This window comes from Primulina tabacum, chromosome 16 (genome assembly GCF_025594145.1).
Source record: "Primulina tabacum isolate GXHZ01 chromosome 16, ASM2559414v2, whole genome shotgun sequence".
In the NCBI taxonomy this organism is placed as follows: domain Eukaryota; kingdom Viridiplantae; phylum Streptophyta; class Magnoliopsida; order Lamiales; family Gesneriaceae; genus Primulina; species Primulina tabacum.
Window position 1 is genome coordinate 4,522,280 of NC_134565.1, and position 16,168 is coordinate 4,538,447.

At 34.8% G+C, this 16,168-nt stretch overlaps 2 protein-coding genes and 1 long non-coding RNA gene across 6 annotated transcripts; 2 read left to right on the top strand and 1 right to left on the bottom strand.

Annotated features, from left to right (window-relative positions):
• The first annotated feature begins 592 nt into the window (after positions 1–592).
• LOC142529308 (uncharacterized) lies at positions 593–4,738 on the top strand. 2 transcript variants are annotated; one of them, XR_012815881.1, is made up of 3 exons: positions 593–743; positions 2,966–3,019; positions 4,499–4,738. It is a non-coding gene; the product is annotated as an uncharacterized LOC142529308 (long non-coding RNA). The 2 variants fall into 2 exon arrangements; XR_012815880.1 differs by lacking the exon at positions 4,499–4,738 and adding an exon at positions 3,907–4,461.
• Positions 4,739–8,548: 3,810 nt separating this feature from the next.
• Positions 8,549–12,864, top strand: LOC142529064 (phosphoethanolamine N-methyltransferase 1-like). 3 transcript variants are annotated; one of them, XM_075634448.1, is made up of 12 exons: positions 8,549–8,977; positions 9,089–9,204; positions 10,160–10,297; positions 10,388–10,525; positions 10,657–10,800; positions 10,929–11,039; positions 11,124–11,265; positions 11,359–11,639; positions 11,985–12,146; positions 12,225–12,278; positions 12,374–12,448; positions 12,561–12,864. In XM_075634448.1, exons 1-12 carry the CDS (start codon positions 8,962–8,964, stop codon positions 12,657–12,659), a joined length of 1,476 nt encoding a protein of 491 aa, XP_075490563.1. In that variant the 5' UTR covers positions 8,549–8,961; the 3' UTR covers positions 12,660–12,864. The 3 variants fall into 3 exon arrangements, with proteins under 3 accessions (XP_075490563.1, XP_075490564.1, XP_075490561.1); XM_075634449.1 differs by having other exon boundaries at positions 9,095–9,204; XM_075634446.1 differs by having other exon boundaries at positions 8,549–8,815.
• Positions 12,865–12,871: 7 nt separating this feature from the next.
• Positions 12,872–15,179, bottom strand: LOC142529065 (uncharacterized). Its single transcript, XM_075634450.1, has 7 exons — positions 14,676–15,179; positions 14,319–14,560; positions 14,063–14,185; positions 13,861–13,977; positions 13,577–13,759; positions 13,356–13,497; positions 12,872–13,261 (listed from the first exon to the last, which is right to left on the bottom strand). Exons 1-7 carry the CDS (start codon positions 15,022–15,024, stop codon positions 13,080–13,082), a joined length of 1,338 nt encoding a protein of 445 aa, XP_075490565.1. The 5' UTR covers positions 15,025–15,179; the 3' UTR covers positions 12,872–13,079.
• Positions 15,180–16,168: the final 989 nt, after the last annotated feature.

A 16,168-nucleotide genomic window follows, 5' to 3' on the forward strand; every position in this document is an offset into this window, starting at 1 on the left:
TGAAGGTCCACGTCAACCACATACATGCAAGTTATTAAATTTCTTTGGTATTTTATTAAATTGTTTTAAAGTTTTAAATGCATTTTTATTTCATTAATTTCTGTTTAATTATTTTTATGCATTTTATGCATAATTCATGCATGGTATAATTTATTCCATACATTTTATAAGTTCATGTATTAGATTTTTTTTAAGTAGCATTTAGAGCTCGAACGAGGAACGGGGACAAGAGAATTATCAGGAAAATTATTTTATTACAAGTTTAATTTTTATTAATTAATTTAAGGTGTTTTTAAGTGTGTTTTGCAAAAATGGGATTTATTGGGTATTTTTACCCCCATGATTTTATTTTTACCCGATACGCAAATTTTAGCGAATCAGGGAATTTTTTGAGGGTTCGACTACTATTTTCAAAAACTTTTCAACACGAAATATTTTTCGGGAGTATGTTTGGATTTAATGTGCCTAATTTTAAGCTTATTGGACTTAAAATTCTTTTGAAACTCTTAATTAGCAATTTAGAGCCCATTATCTATTAATTAACTATTTAATAAATACCTAAGGATCCACAAAACTTAATTATGCACCCACCAGCCGACACTCCTCTCCTTTATCATCCATTTTCACGAGAATTCCAGCTGAAAGCTTCGGTGCTTCATTCTTCTTGCAACAAGTCTTCTTCCCCGCTCCCCGGCGCCTTCCCGACGTGGAATACTTCAAGTTTTCGTTTGAATAACACCAAGGCACGCCATGTACTTTTATTGCTGCATCATACACGTTATATACATGCTGTATTATGTTTATTTGTTGTGAAACTTTCGATCCAACCATGTGTGAGTAAGATTTTCGGGTTTCATGTGAACATTGCATTTTTGTGCTTCAATCCTCACGATTTTCTTGTTGCTGTGCAAGGGGACTGTCGGTTGCTGGTGTTTAGGACCGAGACATGTCATAATATAGAGGGAAATCAGGCTGGAGTCGGTGCTGGTTGAAGATTGGTGTAGATCTAGTGTGGTGTCTCATTTTGGTTCGGCTTTGGGGAAGATTGCGTGCAAGGGTTCGACCAGCAGTGCAAGGACTCAACCGTGCCATGGACTAGACCCTGATGGGTCTGAGACAGGGCCTGGAAGGGCTCGGCACCTGCTGGAACAGCCCCCAAGCGCGATCGAGCTAGTGGGTGATGAAATGGTTGCAGTTGTGCTCCTTGGTGTCTAGCGGTCGTGGGCTTTGTGCAGCTTGTATGGGGCTGGGGCCGTGAGTCTAAGGTGTCAAGTAGGGTCCCAAGATGGTCAAGGGGAGGTAGGTTCGTGGCTGGAACCGCTGGTTGAAGGCTAGGAGTGTATTATTGGAAAGTATGAGGCTTAGGGTTCGAAGGGAGCTGCTGGAAATTTCCAGCGGTTATTGGGGCTGTTTTCGTGGGTCTTTGGGGGCTGGAAGGAGTGGTCTAGGAGCTGTTAGGATGCGTTGAAAGTATGGTAAAAAGTTGGGAAAGTTTTGGTTAAATTTCGGTTCCTTTCGGGTTAAAATCGGGACTATAGTTCAAGTTTTAAAACAATTTGGTTAAGTTACGAAATGAGCTCGAGTTTAAGTCTAGGAATACTTATAAATATGTTTTGGTATATTTTTAAGAGTTTGGTAAGCTTCGGATCAAAATAATGAGTTTTGGAATTTATCCGGGATTTAGTCACCGCACGAAACGTTAATTAAAGGATTAATTGAAACGCCTAGATTTCAGCTTAATAAAATTATGAGAAATTATATTTAAGCTCAAATAATTATTAGAATTCAGAGTTTTTAAATTGGGAATTTTATGCTAAGGTTTGGTTTAATTCGGGATTAAAATGCATTAATATGTTATAGTTAAAAATAAATTTAAAAGTCATCGATTTAAGCCAAATAAAAATATGGAAAAATTCGTGTAGACTTAAATAATTATTTGGGACATGTTAGAGTCAATGGAATTAAGAAAATGTCAAAAAGGTGAAATTTTACGTCTATGGACAAAACGGTAATTTTTGGGTTTCCAGGGGCAAAATGGTCATTTTGCACCCGGAGTGAGATTTTGGTCCTGGAAGCGCCCTGAGCACATTTTATCATGATTTAAATGTTTATGCATCACGTTCAGGATTTTTATGTAATTACGATAAATACGTTGCATGCTTGGTTTAAAGGAAAAATTACGTATATGCATGTTTTATTAAGTGATGAATATGATAACACGTTTTGAAGGAAGTGATTTAGTTGTGACTAATACGATGACACGATGACATGATGATATGATTGGAGATATCGTGAGGGAAAAGGCCCCCAGAGGGAGCCCGTTTACGGGAGAAGGCCCCAGAGGGAGCTCGACGATCGTATTTTCATTGACATGATATGATGATATGATAGGCCGAGGCCCAGTTGACGGGTGAGAGTGTCGCTGGTGTCCCCGTCGCCCAGTACTGTGGTTACACGTAGATGGATCCATCGACTGAAATGATGATACGAAAGTCACAGCTAATGAACTGAATTCAATAAAAAAATGTTTACTTATACGATGATATGAGATGACATGCTTTGTCACGACATGATTTTACACGAGACGTTGATGTTCATGCTTTTAAGATATGAGATGACATGCTTTGACACAACATGATTTTACACGAGATGTTGATGTTCATGCTTTTAAAGTTCATGAAAGATATGTTTACGTATATGATGATATGAGATGACATGCTTTGACATGACATGATTTTACACGAGACGTTGATGTTCATGCTTTTAAAGTTCATGAAAGATATGTTTACATATATGATGATATGAGATGAAATGATTTGACACAACACGTTTACATTATGCTTTTAATTTCATGAAAGATATGTTGAGTATGATATTTTTCACTGCTGTGTGCTAGGTATATGTACTTGTTATTAACGGTGCAGGTGTGTTGAGTCTTTAGACTCACTAGGCGTGTGTGATGCAGGTGAGCTTAATGATGAGGACACTGGAGATGTCGAACTCTGAGTAGGCAGACCTGGTAAGGTGACACGACCCGAGGACCACATGTTTTCCGCATTACGATTTATGAGATTGAGAAGAGATGAATATTTTCATACGTTGGTGATTTTAAGAATTTTATACGTTTATGTTTACATATGATTTTAGACGAGTTGAGTTATTTTAAACTGCGCTATTTTTACTGACAAATATTTAAGATCATTTTTTTAAATGTTATATTTTTCTATTACGATTTTTACTCCTTTACGTTTACATTTGATGTTGGACATTTTAAACTGTGATATTTATATTGTAAAATAAAGACGATTATTTTAAATGATATTTGGAAAATGGGAGCTTTATAAAAAAAAGAAATATTTCCGCACTTTTAAAAAATTAGTAGACGTCACAATCATGATCATGATTTTTAAGATCTTATGAAAATATATGTTTCATGCTTGAATTTAAAGAAAATTGCATTTGCACGTGATTTTTATAAGTGATGTAAATGATGATGTTTTGAATGATGGAATTAGTTATGCCTATCGAAGTATATGTAAATGTTTAAGATGTATATGTAAATGATTATGATGATGCCTAGACACACTGGATGGGTAATCTTGTCACTGATGTCTGACAGCCACCGGGTGTCGCAGTTCTATATATGATAGAATCCATCATAAATGATGATGTACGATAACCAGCTCTAATGAACTGAATGATGAATGATAAATGATGAATGATGATTAACGATGAGCTGTTTTGACACATCACGATTGCATATGACACATTTACATTAAACTTTTAAAGTTCATGAAAGATATGTTGAATATGATATTTTTCACTGCTGTGTGCTATGTATAGGTATTTGTTATTTATGGTACATGTGTGTTGAGTTTCTAGACTCACTAGGCGTGTGTGATGCAGGTGAGTTCGATGTCGAGGAGACTGGAGGTGCTGGACTCTGAGTCAGCGGACCTGGTGGGCGAACTACTCGAGGACCTTATGATTTTCCGCATGTTTTTGATTTTATGTTTTTGAGAGGATATGAGGATTTTATACGTTGTTTTATTTTATTGTTGATGTTAGGATTTTACTCGTTTTTACTCCGCTATATTTTTATTGGCAATTGGTTATGATAATTTGTAAATGATATTTTTAAGTAGGATTTCATCCATGCGATTTATTTAAATATTTATTTTCAAAGTGAGAGATTTTTTAAAAAAAATATTTCCGCACTTTTAAAATGGTAAACGTTTCAGTTGGTATCAGAGCAAGGGTCCTGTATAGGGTTGTGCCGCCACCAGCTTCTGCGGCTCAGTCTTCAAATCCTCAAGTCTGTAAGCTTTTACGATTTAAATGTTTTAAATAAATTATTGTTATCACCTGAATGTTTTCATGATTTACACATTATGATGATTTACTGCTTATGTTTAACTGTTTTTACGATTTAAAGTTCATTATTTTCAAAACTAGATTAATTGCATGATGGGTTACGTTTTAATTAGACTGTATTCAGATATGCCTCCCAGACGCGAGCCCAGGACGGACAGACATAATGATATCCCTGAGGGTGGCAGGGGCCCTCCACCACCACCACCACCAGGGAACCCCGCTATCCGAGTACTTGAGGGGATAGTAAGGCTCATGGAGCAGGCCCAGCAGGCGCCTCGCCTGCATAATGATGTTCTTGAGCAGACTGAGGGATGTATAATATATTGAGTACAATTTTATTATGTAAATTTTTACTTTATCGAGAGTAATCTTTATCACAGAAGTTGAAAGGTCGGAAAGCCACTATAAACATAATTGAATGGTGAGTAGGTATCTTGTGAGACGGTCTCACGAATCTTTATCTGTGAGAGGGTCAATCCTACCGATATTCACAATAAAAAGTAATACTCTTAGCATAAAAGTAATACTTTTTAATGGATGACCCAAATTAAATATTTGTTTCACAAAATACGATCCTTGATATCGTTTTACATAAATTTTTGTCATAAATGGTGATGGTTCAAAAATAATTATTGTATGCAACACCTTGTTATTTTCCGCTTTATTTATCCACTTTACCGAAATTAGCCCAAATCATGCAAATCCAATTTTCGGGAAAGCATCGTAAATTTTGATAGTACGGATGTAATCATTGTTATAAAAAAAAAGTTGTATTTTCCGATTTTTCTAATTCTTAATTTTTTTAATTGTGAAAAGGGTTGAATGATGAAACATTCTGAATAAATGTCTAAAATATATTTGATATTAGTTGGAATTTATGTAATACAAAAATTTGGATTTTTTGTATAAATAATTAATGTGCAATTAAATTTTAATCCAATCAGCATAAGTCTATGTTTGCATGTCCGAAGTCATGTCGTCCAAGTGTTAACGCTTTTCATGAAATAAATTGTATTCGTAGATATATCTTCTTGTGGTGAAAAATAGAATTTTACTTTTTTATCACTGAAAATTCTGTCACGGTATTTTTCTCGCAATTTTTGACACCCATTCCTTTAATCCTTTTGTGTAATAGTATGAACTTCCAAATATGTGTTTTTGTCTTTCCAACTTGACACCTGACCCAAATTGAAACTTTATGTACATGGAATTTCACTAGACAAATTCTTTCAATATTCGTTTTATTCCACCATAAGCGTTTCGACACGCAAAAGATATTTTAATCCCGGGGTTTACCAAAATCAATGAATCTTGGCCTTCTCTTTCGCAACAAAGTAATCCATTATAAGAAGAAAAAATCTTAATCCGCTCTCCAAGAGATATTAAAATGTTATCCAATATGATTGGAAACAGAATGGAATTCTCATATAAAGAATGGAGTTCCAAGTAATTTGTAAATGTTAAATCCTCTGGGAAGTTAACCAGTATGAAGAAACTGGAATACCTTCGAAGCTCTGTCTTTCTACATTGTTCTTTAATGAAATTATCTGTATGAAATATCTCAACAAAAGATTTTGATATTAACTCAAATTTTAGTAGACACAATGCTGACATCCATGTGAAAATTTCAATCAAAATCTCTTCGTTCAAATCCATTACAATATGCTTTTCTGTAAGTTTGTGATGTTATTCTTTTGGGTTTTTTGTTTTTTTTCTGAGACTTAACAAAATCGTGCGAAACATTTATTTAAAATGTGTAATATTATGAAGAATGTGTCAAGAAATTATTATTACCTTAAAGTTTTAGTGATTGACAAAATCAAAAACATCTAACTGTTTCAAGAAAACAGCTGCTGCTGTTTATCTTGTATAACATGAACTATCAACATCTAACTGTTTCAGGAAAACAGCTTCTGTTTATCTTGTATAACATTAACTATTCAACCGCTTGCAATAAAAGAGCTCCGATCGCTAGAAGATTCCAACCGGTTGCTCCAAGACAGATTTCGACCGCTTCATTAAAGAGCTATTAATTGCTCACTTAATGAAAGACATTCTCTGACCGGCTCAGGACAATCAATGGTTTTGCACCGCTACAAGTCAATTATGTCATGCACCAGTCCCGCAAAAAGATGCTCAGCAGCAACTCTTCAAAGAACGAGATTCAAAGCTGCACAAGCAAAGAGAACATTAAATGTTTTGCTGAAAAACATTTAATGTTATTGCAGCTGATGGTGACATATCATTCAAACACGACAGGTTTATGTTACACATCTTTTCCGACCATTGTGATGATATAGCTTATATGACATATCATAATTAAATTATCATCATTTTATTTTTATTATTATATATTAGTTAAAATAAATAATATAAATTTTTTGTAAAATAAATAATAATTGAGAGCGAAAAAGATCATTCTCATCCAAAATAAATAGAATGATCATTCGCATGAATATGAAAATAGTCAGTTCTATTTGAACGAACATTTCCGTTTAATGTCTTACCAAACATGAGTATAAGTAATAATATGAGAATACTCATTCTATTCTCACGTCATTCCTTCCTACCTAGTATGACCTTAGATATGTTGAGTTTGTAATGACATGTTCGCATGGAGTTGGGCCACATGTACGTAGGTATAAAAGGAGAAGTTTTGTGGTATTTCTAATTTTTTTTTTATAAAAATGAAAATTAATTTTTTTATAAGAATCAAAATTAAAGATTTGAAAAAACGTGAACAATATGAATGGGAAGATGTTCACTAGGTAATTTTTAAATCGGAATAGATAATTGATTCAATCAAATAGTGGACTGAGTGTAATTTTGATTTTTTTTTTTTTATCTATTTGCCCTTTAACCATGAAAATTGATGTTTATATTTATATGTTATATATGTAATTTGATGTTGATGTCACATTAAAGGATGAAATCGGATGATATATGTGCCTCAAGTTTAATATAAAGTGAGGAGTATGTTTCTTATGAGACGGTCTCATGAATTTTAATCTATGAGACGGTCTCATGAATTTTAATCTGTGAGACAGGTCAAGCCTACCGATATTCACAATAAAAAGTAATACTCTCAACAAAAAAAATAACGGTCCTGTTCGATTTTCACTTGATCATGTCATAGATGACACAAATAAGAGATCTGTCTCACAAAATACGACCCGTGAGACCGTTTCACACAAGTTTTTACTTAAAATGGGATAGCACACATTGCAGGTAATACATATTCTATACATATTTACAATATTTTATTATAAAATATTTTAATAATATGTATTAAATTTTAGTTGATTTCGATTATTTTCAACTTTCCCTTAAAATGAAAAATATGACAATATTTAAATTATGAAAATAGCTTCACAAAAAAGTTATACACATAGACTCTTGCTCTATTAATAGCATATGATATATATACATACAAATATTAAACATTGCAACATAACAAAATAATTGAATAAACAATAATATAATAGATCCTACTTAAAACAATCAAATAACATATGCGTTTATATTATATCGAAGTTATGTTATTAATATTTGTGTAAGTGGATATATATTTAATCATCTAGATGTAAAATAAAAAATTTGATGAATCGTGTAGTTTTTATAATAAAATAAAATAATCTATTTATTATTTTATATAAAATAAAAATCGAAAATAAATGTCCGAGATTTAAAAAATACTCACCCCGAATCTTCAATGGCCACTCGTGGGTAGGGGTGGGAAAAAATACCGAAATACCGAAATATCGAAAAATCGTACCGAAAAAATACCGAACTTACCGAAAAAATCGCTATACCGAACATTTCGGTATGGTATCATACCGTACCGAAATTTTCGGTATCGATATCGGTATAAAATATTTTTTTTTTCGGTATTTCGGTATATACCGAAATACCGAAAATAATTTTTTATTATTATTATTTTTTTAATTTAAGTTCGGTATACCGAAAAAATGTCGGTATTACATTTTTTCGGTATACCGGCAAAATTTTCGGTGTTGGTACGGTACAGATATGAAATTTTTCCATACCGAAAATTCGGTATACCGAATGTTCGGTATCAGTATCGGTATGAAAAAATTCCATATCGATATTTTCGGTACGGTATACGGTACCGTAGTTCGGTACTACCGTACCACCCCTGCTCGTGGGACTGCACCATTATTGGTGACACCAGATTCATGATTCGCACTGTCCCCTCGCCGCTTCACCATCTATAACTGCATCCCAAAAACAGAGTACTCGGCCACCATTGCCTCGCAGCACACCTCTTTTCTCGTTGTCCACAAGCTTTGTATCTTTGGATCTTTTCCGTTTTTTTTGCCTATAAATAGATACAAATAAAACTTGCATCGAATGCAGCTAAAGGGGAGGTATAATAACCGAAGATCCAGGACATTTTCAAGATGCCGAATCGCCATTGAGAGTTTCTAGTCTTGTTTAACCAGATTTATCGATCTGCGATCGCGTCCATTATCGTATAGCATCTTTCTTTGCGACCCATTTCTCCAAAAAAAAAAAAAAACGTTTCTTTTTCGTTCCTTGTGTTCAGTAATTGATCGTACTTTCGCCATGGCAGCCGTTCAAGGTTCACGGGATTTTACATTTATGAATCTTTAATGTGTTTTATTTTAAATGCTGGATAAGAACAAATGTTTCTTGTTATTGTTTTTATATATATGTGGTGTGTTGTTTACAGAGACAGAGCGTGAGGTTCAAAAGAGTTACTGGATTGAACACACGGCGGACTTGACTGTGGAGTCTATGATGCTTGATTCTAAAGCCTCTGATCTGGATAAGGAAGAGAGGCCCGAGGTAATACACACACACACACACACATACATATATATACACATGTATATGGTACGATGAATACGAACTATTTTGTTCGAAAAATTTGATTCTTGTTTATGAGTTTTGTGATGTAGCTTAAAAGATGTGATCTTTTCTATCTTTCAGAAGTTTCGATTTAGTCGCTTGTTTCTACGTGGTTTTACATCAAAATCAGAGGACTTTTTCTGGTATAATTTTAAATAGTTTGTAATAGTGGATTTTAGTTAAGATTTGATTGATGCGAGAGGTCTTAGGATCTTCTTTTCCTTTTCATACACCGCAATAGTTGTGGTCTTTTGGAATCTTGGATGATGACTTTACTTGCATAAAAAGTTCACACATAAAGCGTTGTTTCTTATATAACGTTTCTTTCTTCTCATTTTCTTTACTTTTTTCTAGGATTCTGATACTGTTTCCAGTTAATCTTATGAACTCAATACAAATGAAACAAGAAGTCTACTTCACTATTTGGTCCAAGAAACGATTTTTCTTCGTACTTATTGCCTTTTGTAATGGTTATTATACGATGTTTAGCAAAAAATTAGAAATCGAAGCTAGTTATGAGAGGTATCAACTCAAGCTTTTACTACGAAAAATGTTTGCTTCTTGGAGTAAATGTCCTCCCTGTAATAAGTAGATTTGTGCAAATAAGAACAAAAGGATCATAAAAAAAATTATCAAATTTGTTCTAACTGGAAATTATGTTACAAATGTTTCCTTTTAACTGCGTTCAGGCCTGGTTTTCCAATTTTCCTTGGTCCATTAAACTTCTGGATATAAATTTGGAAATTTTGTGGCCATATTCATCATTCAATCCGATGTGTTTTCTTGCATATGTGTAGTTTCTATGGAGCATAGTATCATGTAGAGATGATTAACTAAGTTGTCATACTAAATCCTTGTTTCTGCTACTCATTTTTCTCTTACATCTTCACAGGTGCTGTCTCTGCTCCCACCATTTGATGGAAAGTCAGTTCTAGAACTGGGAGCTGGTATTGGTCGATTCACCGGTGAAATAGCTAAAAGGGCTGGTGAACTTGTGGCTCTCGACTTCATCGAAAGTGCAATAAAGAAGGTTCCATGAAATTTATATGTTCAAGTTGGATGGTTATAAATAAACTGCCTGGAAGTTGTGTGAATAATCCCCTTGATTTATGGTTTGCAGAATGAAACAATCAATGGGAACCATAAAGGTGTCAAGTTTATGTGTGCTGACGTGACATCCCCAGATTTGAAGTTTCCTGAAGGATCTTTAGACCTGATATTTACAAATTGGCTGCTGATGTATCTCTCGGATGAAGAGGTAAGGTTCTGAATCTTCATTTAATTTGAATATAATCACTTGGCTTCTTAAGGCCACACGATCTTCGTGTTCTCTATTGAGTTTTTTTAGGCTAACTGACTGCTCAGGAAGAGAAATTTATTGTTTTGTAGGTTGAGAAACTTGCTGAGAGGATGATCAAATGGTTAAAAGTAGGTGGCCACATATTTTTCAGAGAATCATGTTTCCATCAGTCTGGAGACCACAAGCGAAAGAATAACCCGACTCACTACCGTGAACCACGGTTTTACACTAAGGTTGCCTTCTAAAACACAACCCTTTTTGCTTCATACTTGAAATTCTAATATGAGAAAAATATGTGCTTGTTTTCCTGTTTATTCGACAAGCAAGTGAGTAATTTGATTCTACGGCTCGGAATTTGCAGCTGTTTAAAGAATGCCATGTATCTGACGATTCTGGATACACATATGAACTTGATCTTATTGGTTTCAAATGCATCGGAGCATATGTAAGAAACAAAAAGAATCAGAATCAGGTAATATCTATTTGGGTGCTAGAAAAAGTTATGAAAAGAAACCAAGTTTATGTATGACGCATGGAATGCATTTGTGTTTTCCAGATTTGCTGGCTTTGGCAAAAGGTTGCCTCAGATAATGACAGGGGATTCCAGAAGTTCTTGGATACTGTGCAATATAAATCCAGTGGCATATTGCGTTACGAGCGTGTCTTTGGACCGGGATTTGTTAGCACGGGAGGCATTGGTATGTTAACATGAGTATTTGTCGAGTTTCTGGCTAAATTATCAATATAAATACATTCCTCTTCTCAGATTTACTTGTATTCTTTTCGTGCAGACACAACGCGGGAGTTCGTTGATAAACTTAATCTTCAGCCTGGCCAGAAAATCCTTGATGTGGGATGTGGCATTGGAGGAGGCGATTTCTACATGGCTGAAAAGTATGATGTTCATGTTGTTGGCATTGATCTGTCCATCAATATGATTTCTTTCGCTTTTGAACGCGCAATTGGTCTCAACTGTGCTGTCGAATTCGAGGTTGCTGACTGTATGAAGAAAGATTACCCTGATGATACTTTTGATGTTATCTACAGTCGGGACACAATACTACATATCCAAGTTAGTTTCCAACTTTTAAATTCCCACAGCTAGTTCTTTCGATTTATTTAAGATTCCATGTCTTAATCTTTCCCTTTTTTTCCCTTCATCATATTTTACTTGATCTTTTTCATTTTTTGAAGTGCCTAATTGTTCTGTTGCATTGACCATTCCTTGTCAGAAAAATCTTTTGAAATTTAATCTATCAGCATCGTAGAAGAGTTGTAAAATCCTTACTATTTGAATCTCAAACCACGGATGGAGATTTTGATTTTGCTTTTCGTTTTCCTTAATGCATAAAAAGGACTTGGAAATTAAAAAATATCCTATGATCGCTTAATATGCAAACCACGGCTTTATTTTCAGGACAAACCTGCTCTATTCAGATCATTCTACAAGTGGTTGAAGCCAGGAGGCAAAGTTCTTACAAGTGATTACTGCAGACATGCTGGAACCCCATCTGCTGAATTTTCGGAGTATATCAAGCAAAGGGACTATTATCTACACGACGTCCATACCTATGACCAGGTTCGGTTTAGCCAAGAATTGTCAACCATCGGCATTTATTCATATGATTATAAATTAAACATGCTTCTGTGTTTGCAGATGCTTAGAGATGCAGGCTTTGACGAAGTCGTGGCTGAGGATCGTACAAATCAGGTGCTTGATCATCAAGCTCTTTCTGATCGAGCTCTTTCATACACGTATTTTCAGTGAATTTATCTTTAACTTTGTGTTGGTTTATTGGTTTCCAGTTTATAAAAGTTCTGGAAAAGGAATTGGATACGATAGAGAAGGGTAAGGAAACATTCATCCGTGACTTCTCAGAGGTACATTCTTCTCATTCATCGATTCTGGATGTGACACTTTCTTGTATATCCTTGCCATCTATGTCACAGAAACTGAATCTCTGTCGATTGTTTATTGAATTCTTATCTGCAGGAAGACTACAATGACATAGTCGGAGGCTGGAAGGCTAAACTTGTTAGGAGTGCCTCTGGTGAGCAGAGGTGGGGCTTGTTTATTGCCAGGAAAAAGTAATGCAAATCTTTTAAGTCTATGGTATCACAAAGTTGTCCCAATATGTCTGTATTTTAAGTTCTCTGTCGATACTTGGCAATAAAATTGGTCATAAATGGTATCGATAACGTTTCTCAAGTGATGCATGAAGATCATTTCTGCTGCTCTTGTATCTTGGTGTAAGCAACTGTGCCTTCAACAAGAATGTGATTGTCAATTTATTGCAGTTATAATTTCCACATGAAAGTGTCACATTAGCTCTTGTTTATTATGTTGTCAAACAAACTGGAGTGAGAAAATATTGTAACTGTACAAATATACATAGGCATTAGCCTGTATACATCAACACTAATTTCAACTCCGAGTCTAAAATGTACATTCAGGCACTGCTACCAAACGATGCACTCTGTTGTAGGCAAAATTCTCGAAGGGGCTCGAGTTTTACTTCTTAAATATATCCATCAGGTTGTTCGGATTAGTGGCCATAATCGGAGAAGGAGACATTGTTTTCTGGTGATTAGTATAGTGTGATGCTGTCACTAGTTCACAAGCTTTTTTGCTGTCGGCAGCCTCTTCGGATTCACCAACTTCAGCTCCGAACATTTGAACCATTAAGCTTCCGCCTGCAAGAAACACAAAAACCATTCAAATTCTTGGTTCTTTGGGCTGTAAAATTTGAAGCTTTTCGCTGTTTATGAATGCAAACAAAAATGTTACCCAGAACGAGAGCAGCACCAATCCATCCAGCAGCTTCCCACCTTTCTCCCAGCAGAAACCATGCAAATCCGGCACCCCAAACAGGCTCCAAACCGTAGATAACTGCTGTTTCTGTTGCTGATACCTCACGCATTGCAGCAATCTGTTCAAAATATATCACCAACCATTTCAGAATTACTAATTAACAGCACAGATGATCTGGTTTTATCTGCAGTTAATACCTCTCCCCATAAGCCGATCCCAGTTGAGAATACACCAGTATAAAGTGCCGGTACCCATGGAAATGCAAAAATCCAATCGGAAAACAACTCCCACGTCCACAACATCCCTTCACTATCTTGATTATGATCAAAGTTTGCAGTAACTAGGCACCATATTGTGGATAGAACAGCTACAACAGCAACCTAAAGCAAAAAAAATCGTAGCTTGTAAAGTCCTACTACCATGCGTTAGCTTAAAACAGAACTACACAGAGCGAGTTCAAGCATGATATTGCTCAAGAAACCTCATATCCAAGAAGTGCTGGGAACTTCTCTTCTCCTACTGTCCTTGATATATGCTCCGTGCGGAGCGTATGAATGCCAAAGAATATAGCACTTAAAAAGTTGAAAAGATCCCCAACCTGAGGCAAAAAAATAACCAGGCAGGAAACAAATCAAGAAACTGCAAAGCAAATCCACTGTGAAAAAAGTGAAAATAGTCCTTACATTCGGAGGCGATCCACAGCATTCGAGCATGGAAATCCCAAGAACAGACAGGAGGATTCCAAACCATGTTCGAGCCGGTACAATTACTCCAAAGACACTTTCCAGAAGTGGGATTACAATAACCTGTCCGATTTCGCAACAGCTAGCCTTAATTCCTTATCATTCACCGACATAATATTTATCAGAAATTATGCATTTCGACAACCTTTGCAGTATTTGAAGGGTCTAAAGAAGATATCTCAAAAGAGTAGCTTACTGTGAACAAGGATATAAACGAAGCACGGCCTGCATCAGAGGTAAGCAATCCAAGAGCCTCACTCAGATAACCTAAACTAACCCATAATCCCAACTCTAATCCTGAATTACGGGTCTGAATATCGTTCCTGGCTTGGAAAATGGAAGGTAAAAATGGGATGGTCGACAGAACAAATCGGACGGCTGAGAAGTATGCTGGATCAGTGAAAGATTCAGCATCTTTTACGATGCTTATGTCACTTGCTGCAATATCAAGAAAAATAAAATAAAATTCAAACTTCATCAGAATTTGTGATTAACGGGGTCTCAAATAAGCATAAAAAAACTGTTTTTTGATAGCTTAATTCGACCAACTTACCATAGATGATGGTGATGACATTAAGCAAGATTATGCTTCTAAATTTCTTGGTTCCAAAAACCGATTTCCTCCAAAAATGTCTTCTTTCCTTTCTCGAATAACGTCTCTCACCCATGGCTGAATCATAACTCCTTTTTTCAGCAAATTCTTGATGAAATCTCCCATTTTTCAAAGTCTTTTCTGCCAAGTTCTCTCTGATAGCAAATAAAGAAAGATTCACACCATTACTTTCAGAAGAACATGACAATTTGGAAGATGAAACAATGGTGAGATGGGTGATTCTTTTACGAACGCAAGCATGAAAATGGCACCGAATTGTGGGCACAACAGCAGATTTCACATGCTGCATCTTCCAAGTCAAATATGGAGGTATCTTTCAATAACTGGGTGTATATTTTCCAAAATTATGAAAGAATTTATAGGTGATTTGAAGATCAATGATGGCCATCTCCGTTGGGCTGATTACCATTTTTGTGTTCTGTAGCAATGGAGAACGTTGGAATTGACACGATTATTTCATTGTTTATTTCTTTAATTAGCACCACATAAAAGAATCGAAAAGGACAAGGATTCTTTTATTTTATTTTATTTTTTATTTTTATTTTTTTCAATAGAAAACTTTCATTTGAATATAATTTCACACGTTTTTTGTTTGTTTGTTTTTTGAAGCAGATATTCAACCTGTTTTTTGAATGTAGATATTCCGCATTTTCGTGTGGATATATAGGATTAATTTACTTATTACAAATTATATTTTTTGGTAGTATTCGAATACGAATTTTTTTTTTTCCATTCGAAATGTTTTGTATATAAAATTTGATGTTAGTCAAAAAAAATATAATTGGTAAGATATACTTAAATATGAAAACATAAAAGCAAGGATGTGCGAGAATTTGGTTAAACTAAATTAATCGATTGAATCGAATTAATTTGAAAATTCGGTTCTGTTAGTTCGATTTTGAAGTTTAAAAAAAGCATTTATTTCGATTCGATTTAGGTTTTAGTAAAACAAAAATCAATAACCGAATTATTAATTAACTATTTTTGATTTTTTTTATTAAACTTTACATATAATTTATGGGATTTAAGGAATGATTAAAAAAAAAGAGAGATAAAAAATAAATTCATATTAAACAAAAATGAAGTAAAAGAACCCAGATTCCAAATGACCCGAGTTGGACATCCAATTATTTCGATTCGAATTATCCGGAGAATGCAATGCCTTATCTAGATAGCAGATATAAAAAAGATAGTCAATCAAACCTATTTTATTTCTCGATTCAACGCTTGCTCATTTAGCTCGGGATTCTTTTAGTTTACGGCTTTTACTTGGCACTCCGGGTGTGGGGCCCTTAGCTCCTAATCGTTATTACAATGCACTTTGATTAGGGTTAATTAATTACAGCGGAAAACGAGTTTAAAATTTCTTTGCAATGAGCCCAAAATATTTCTTCTAGAACTTAAATACTAAAAATAGTATTTAATCTCATATC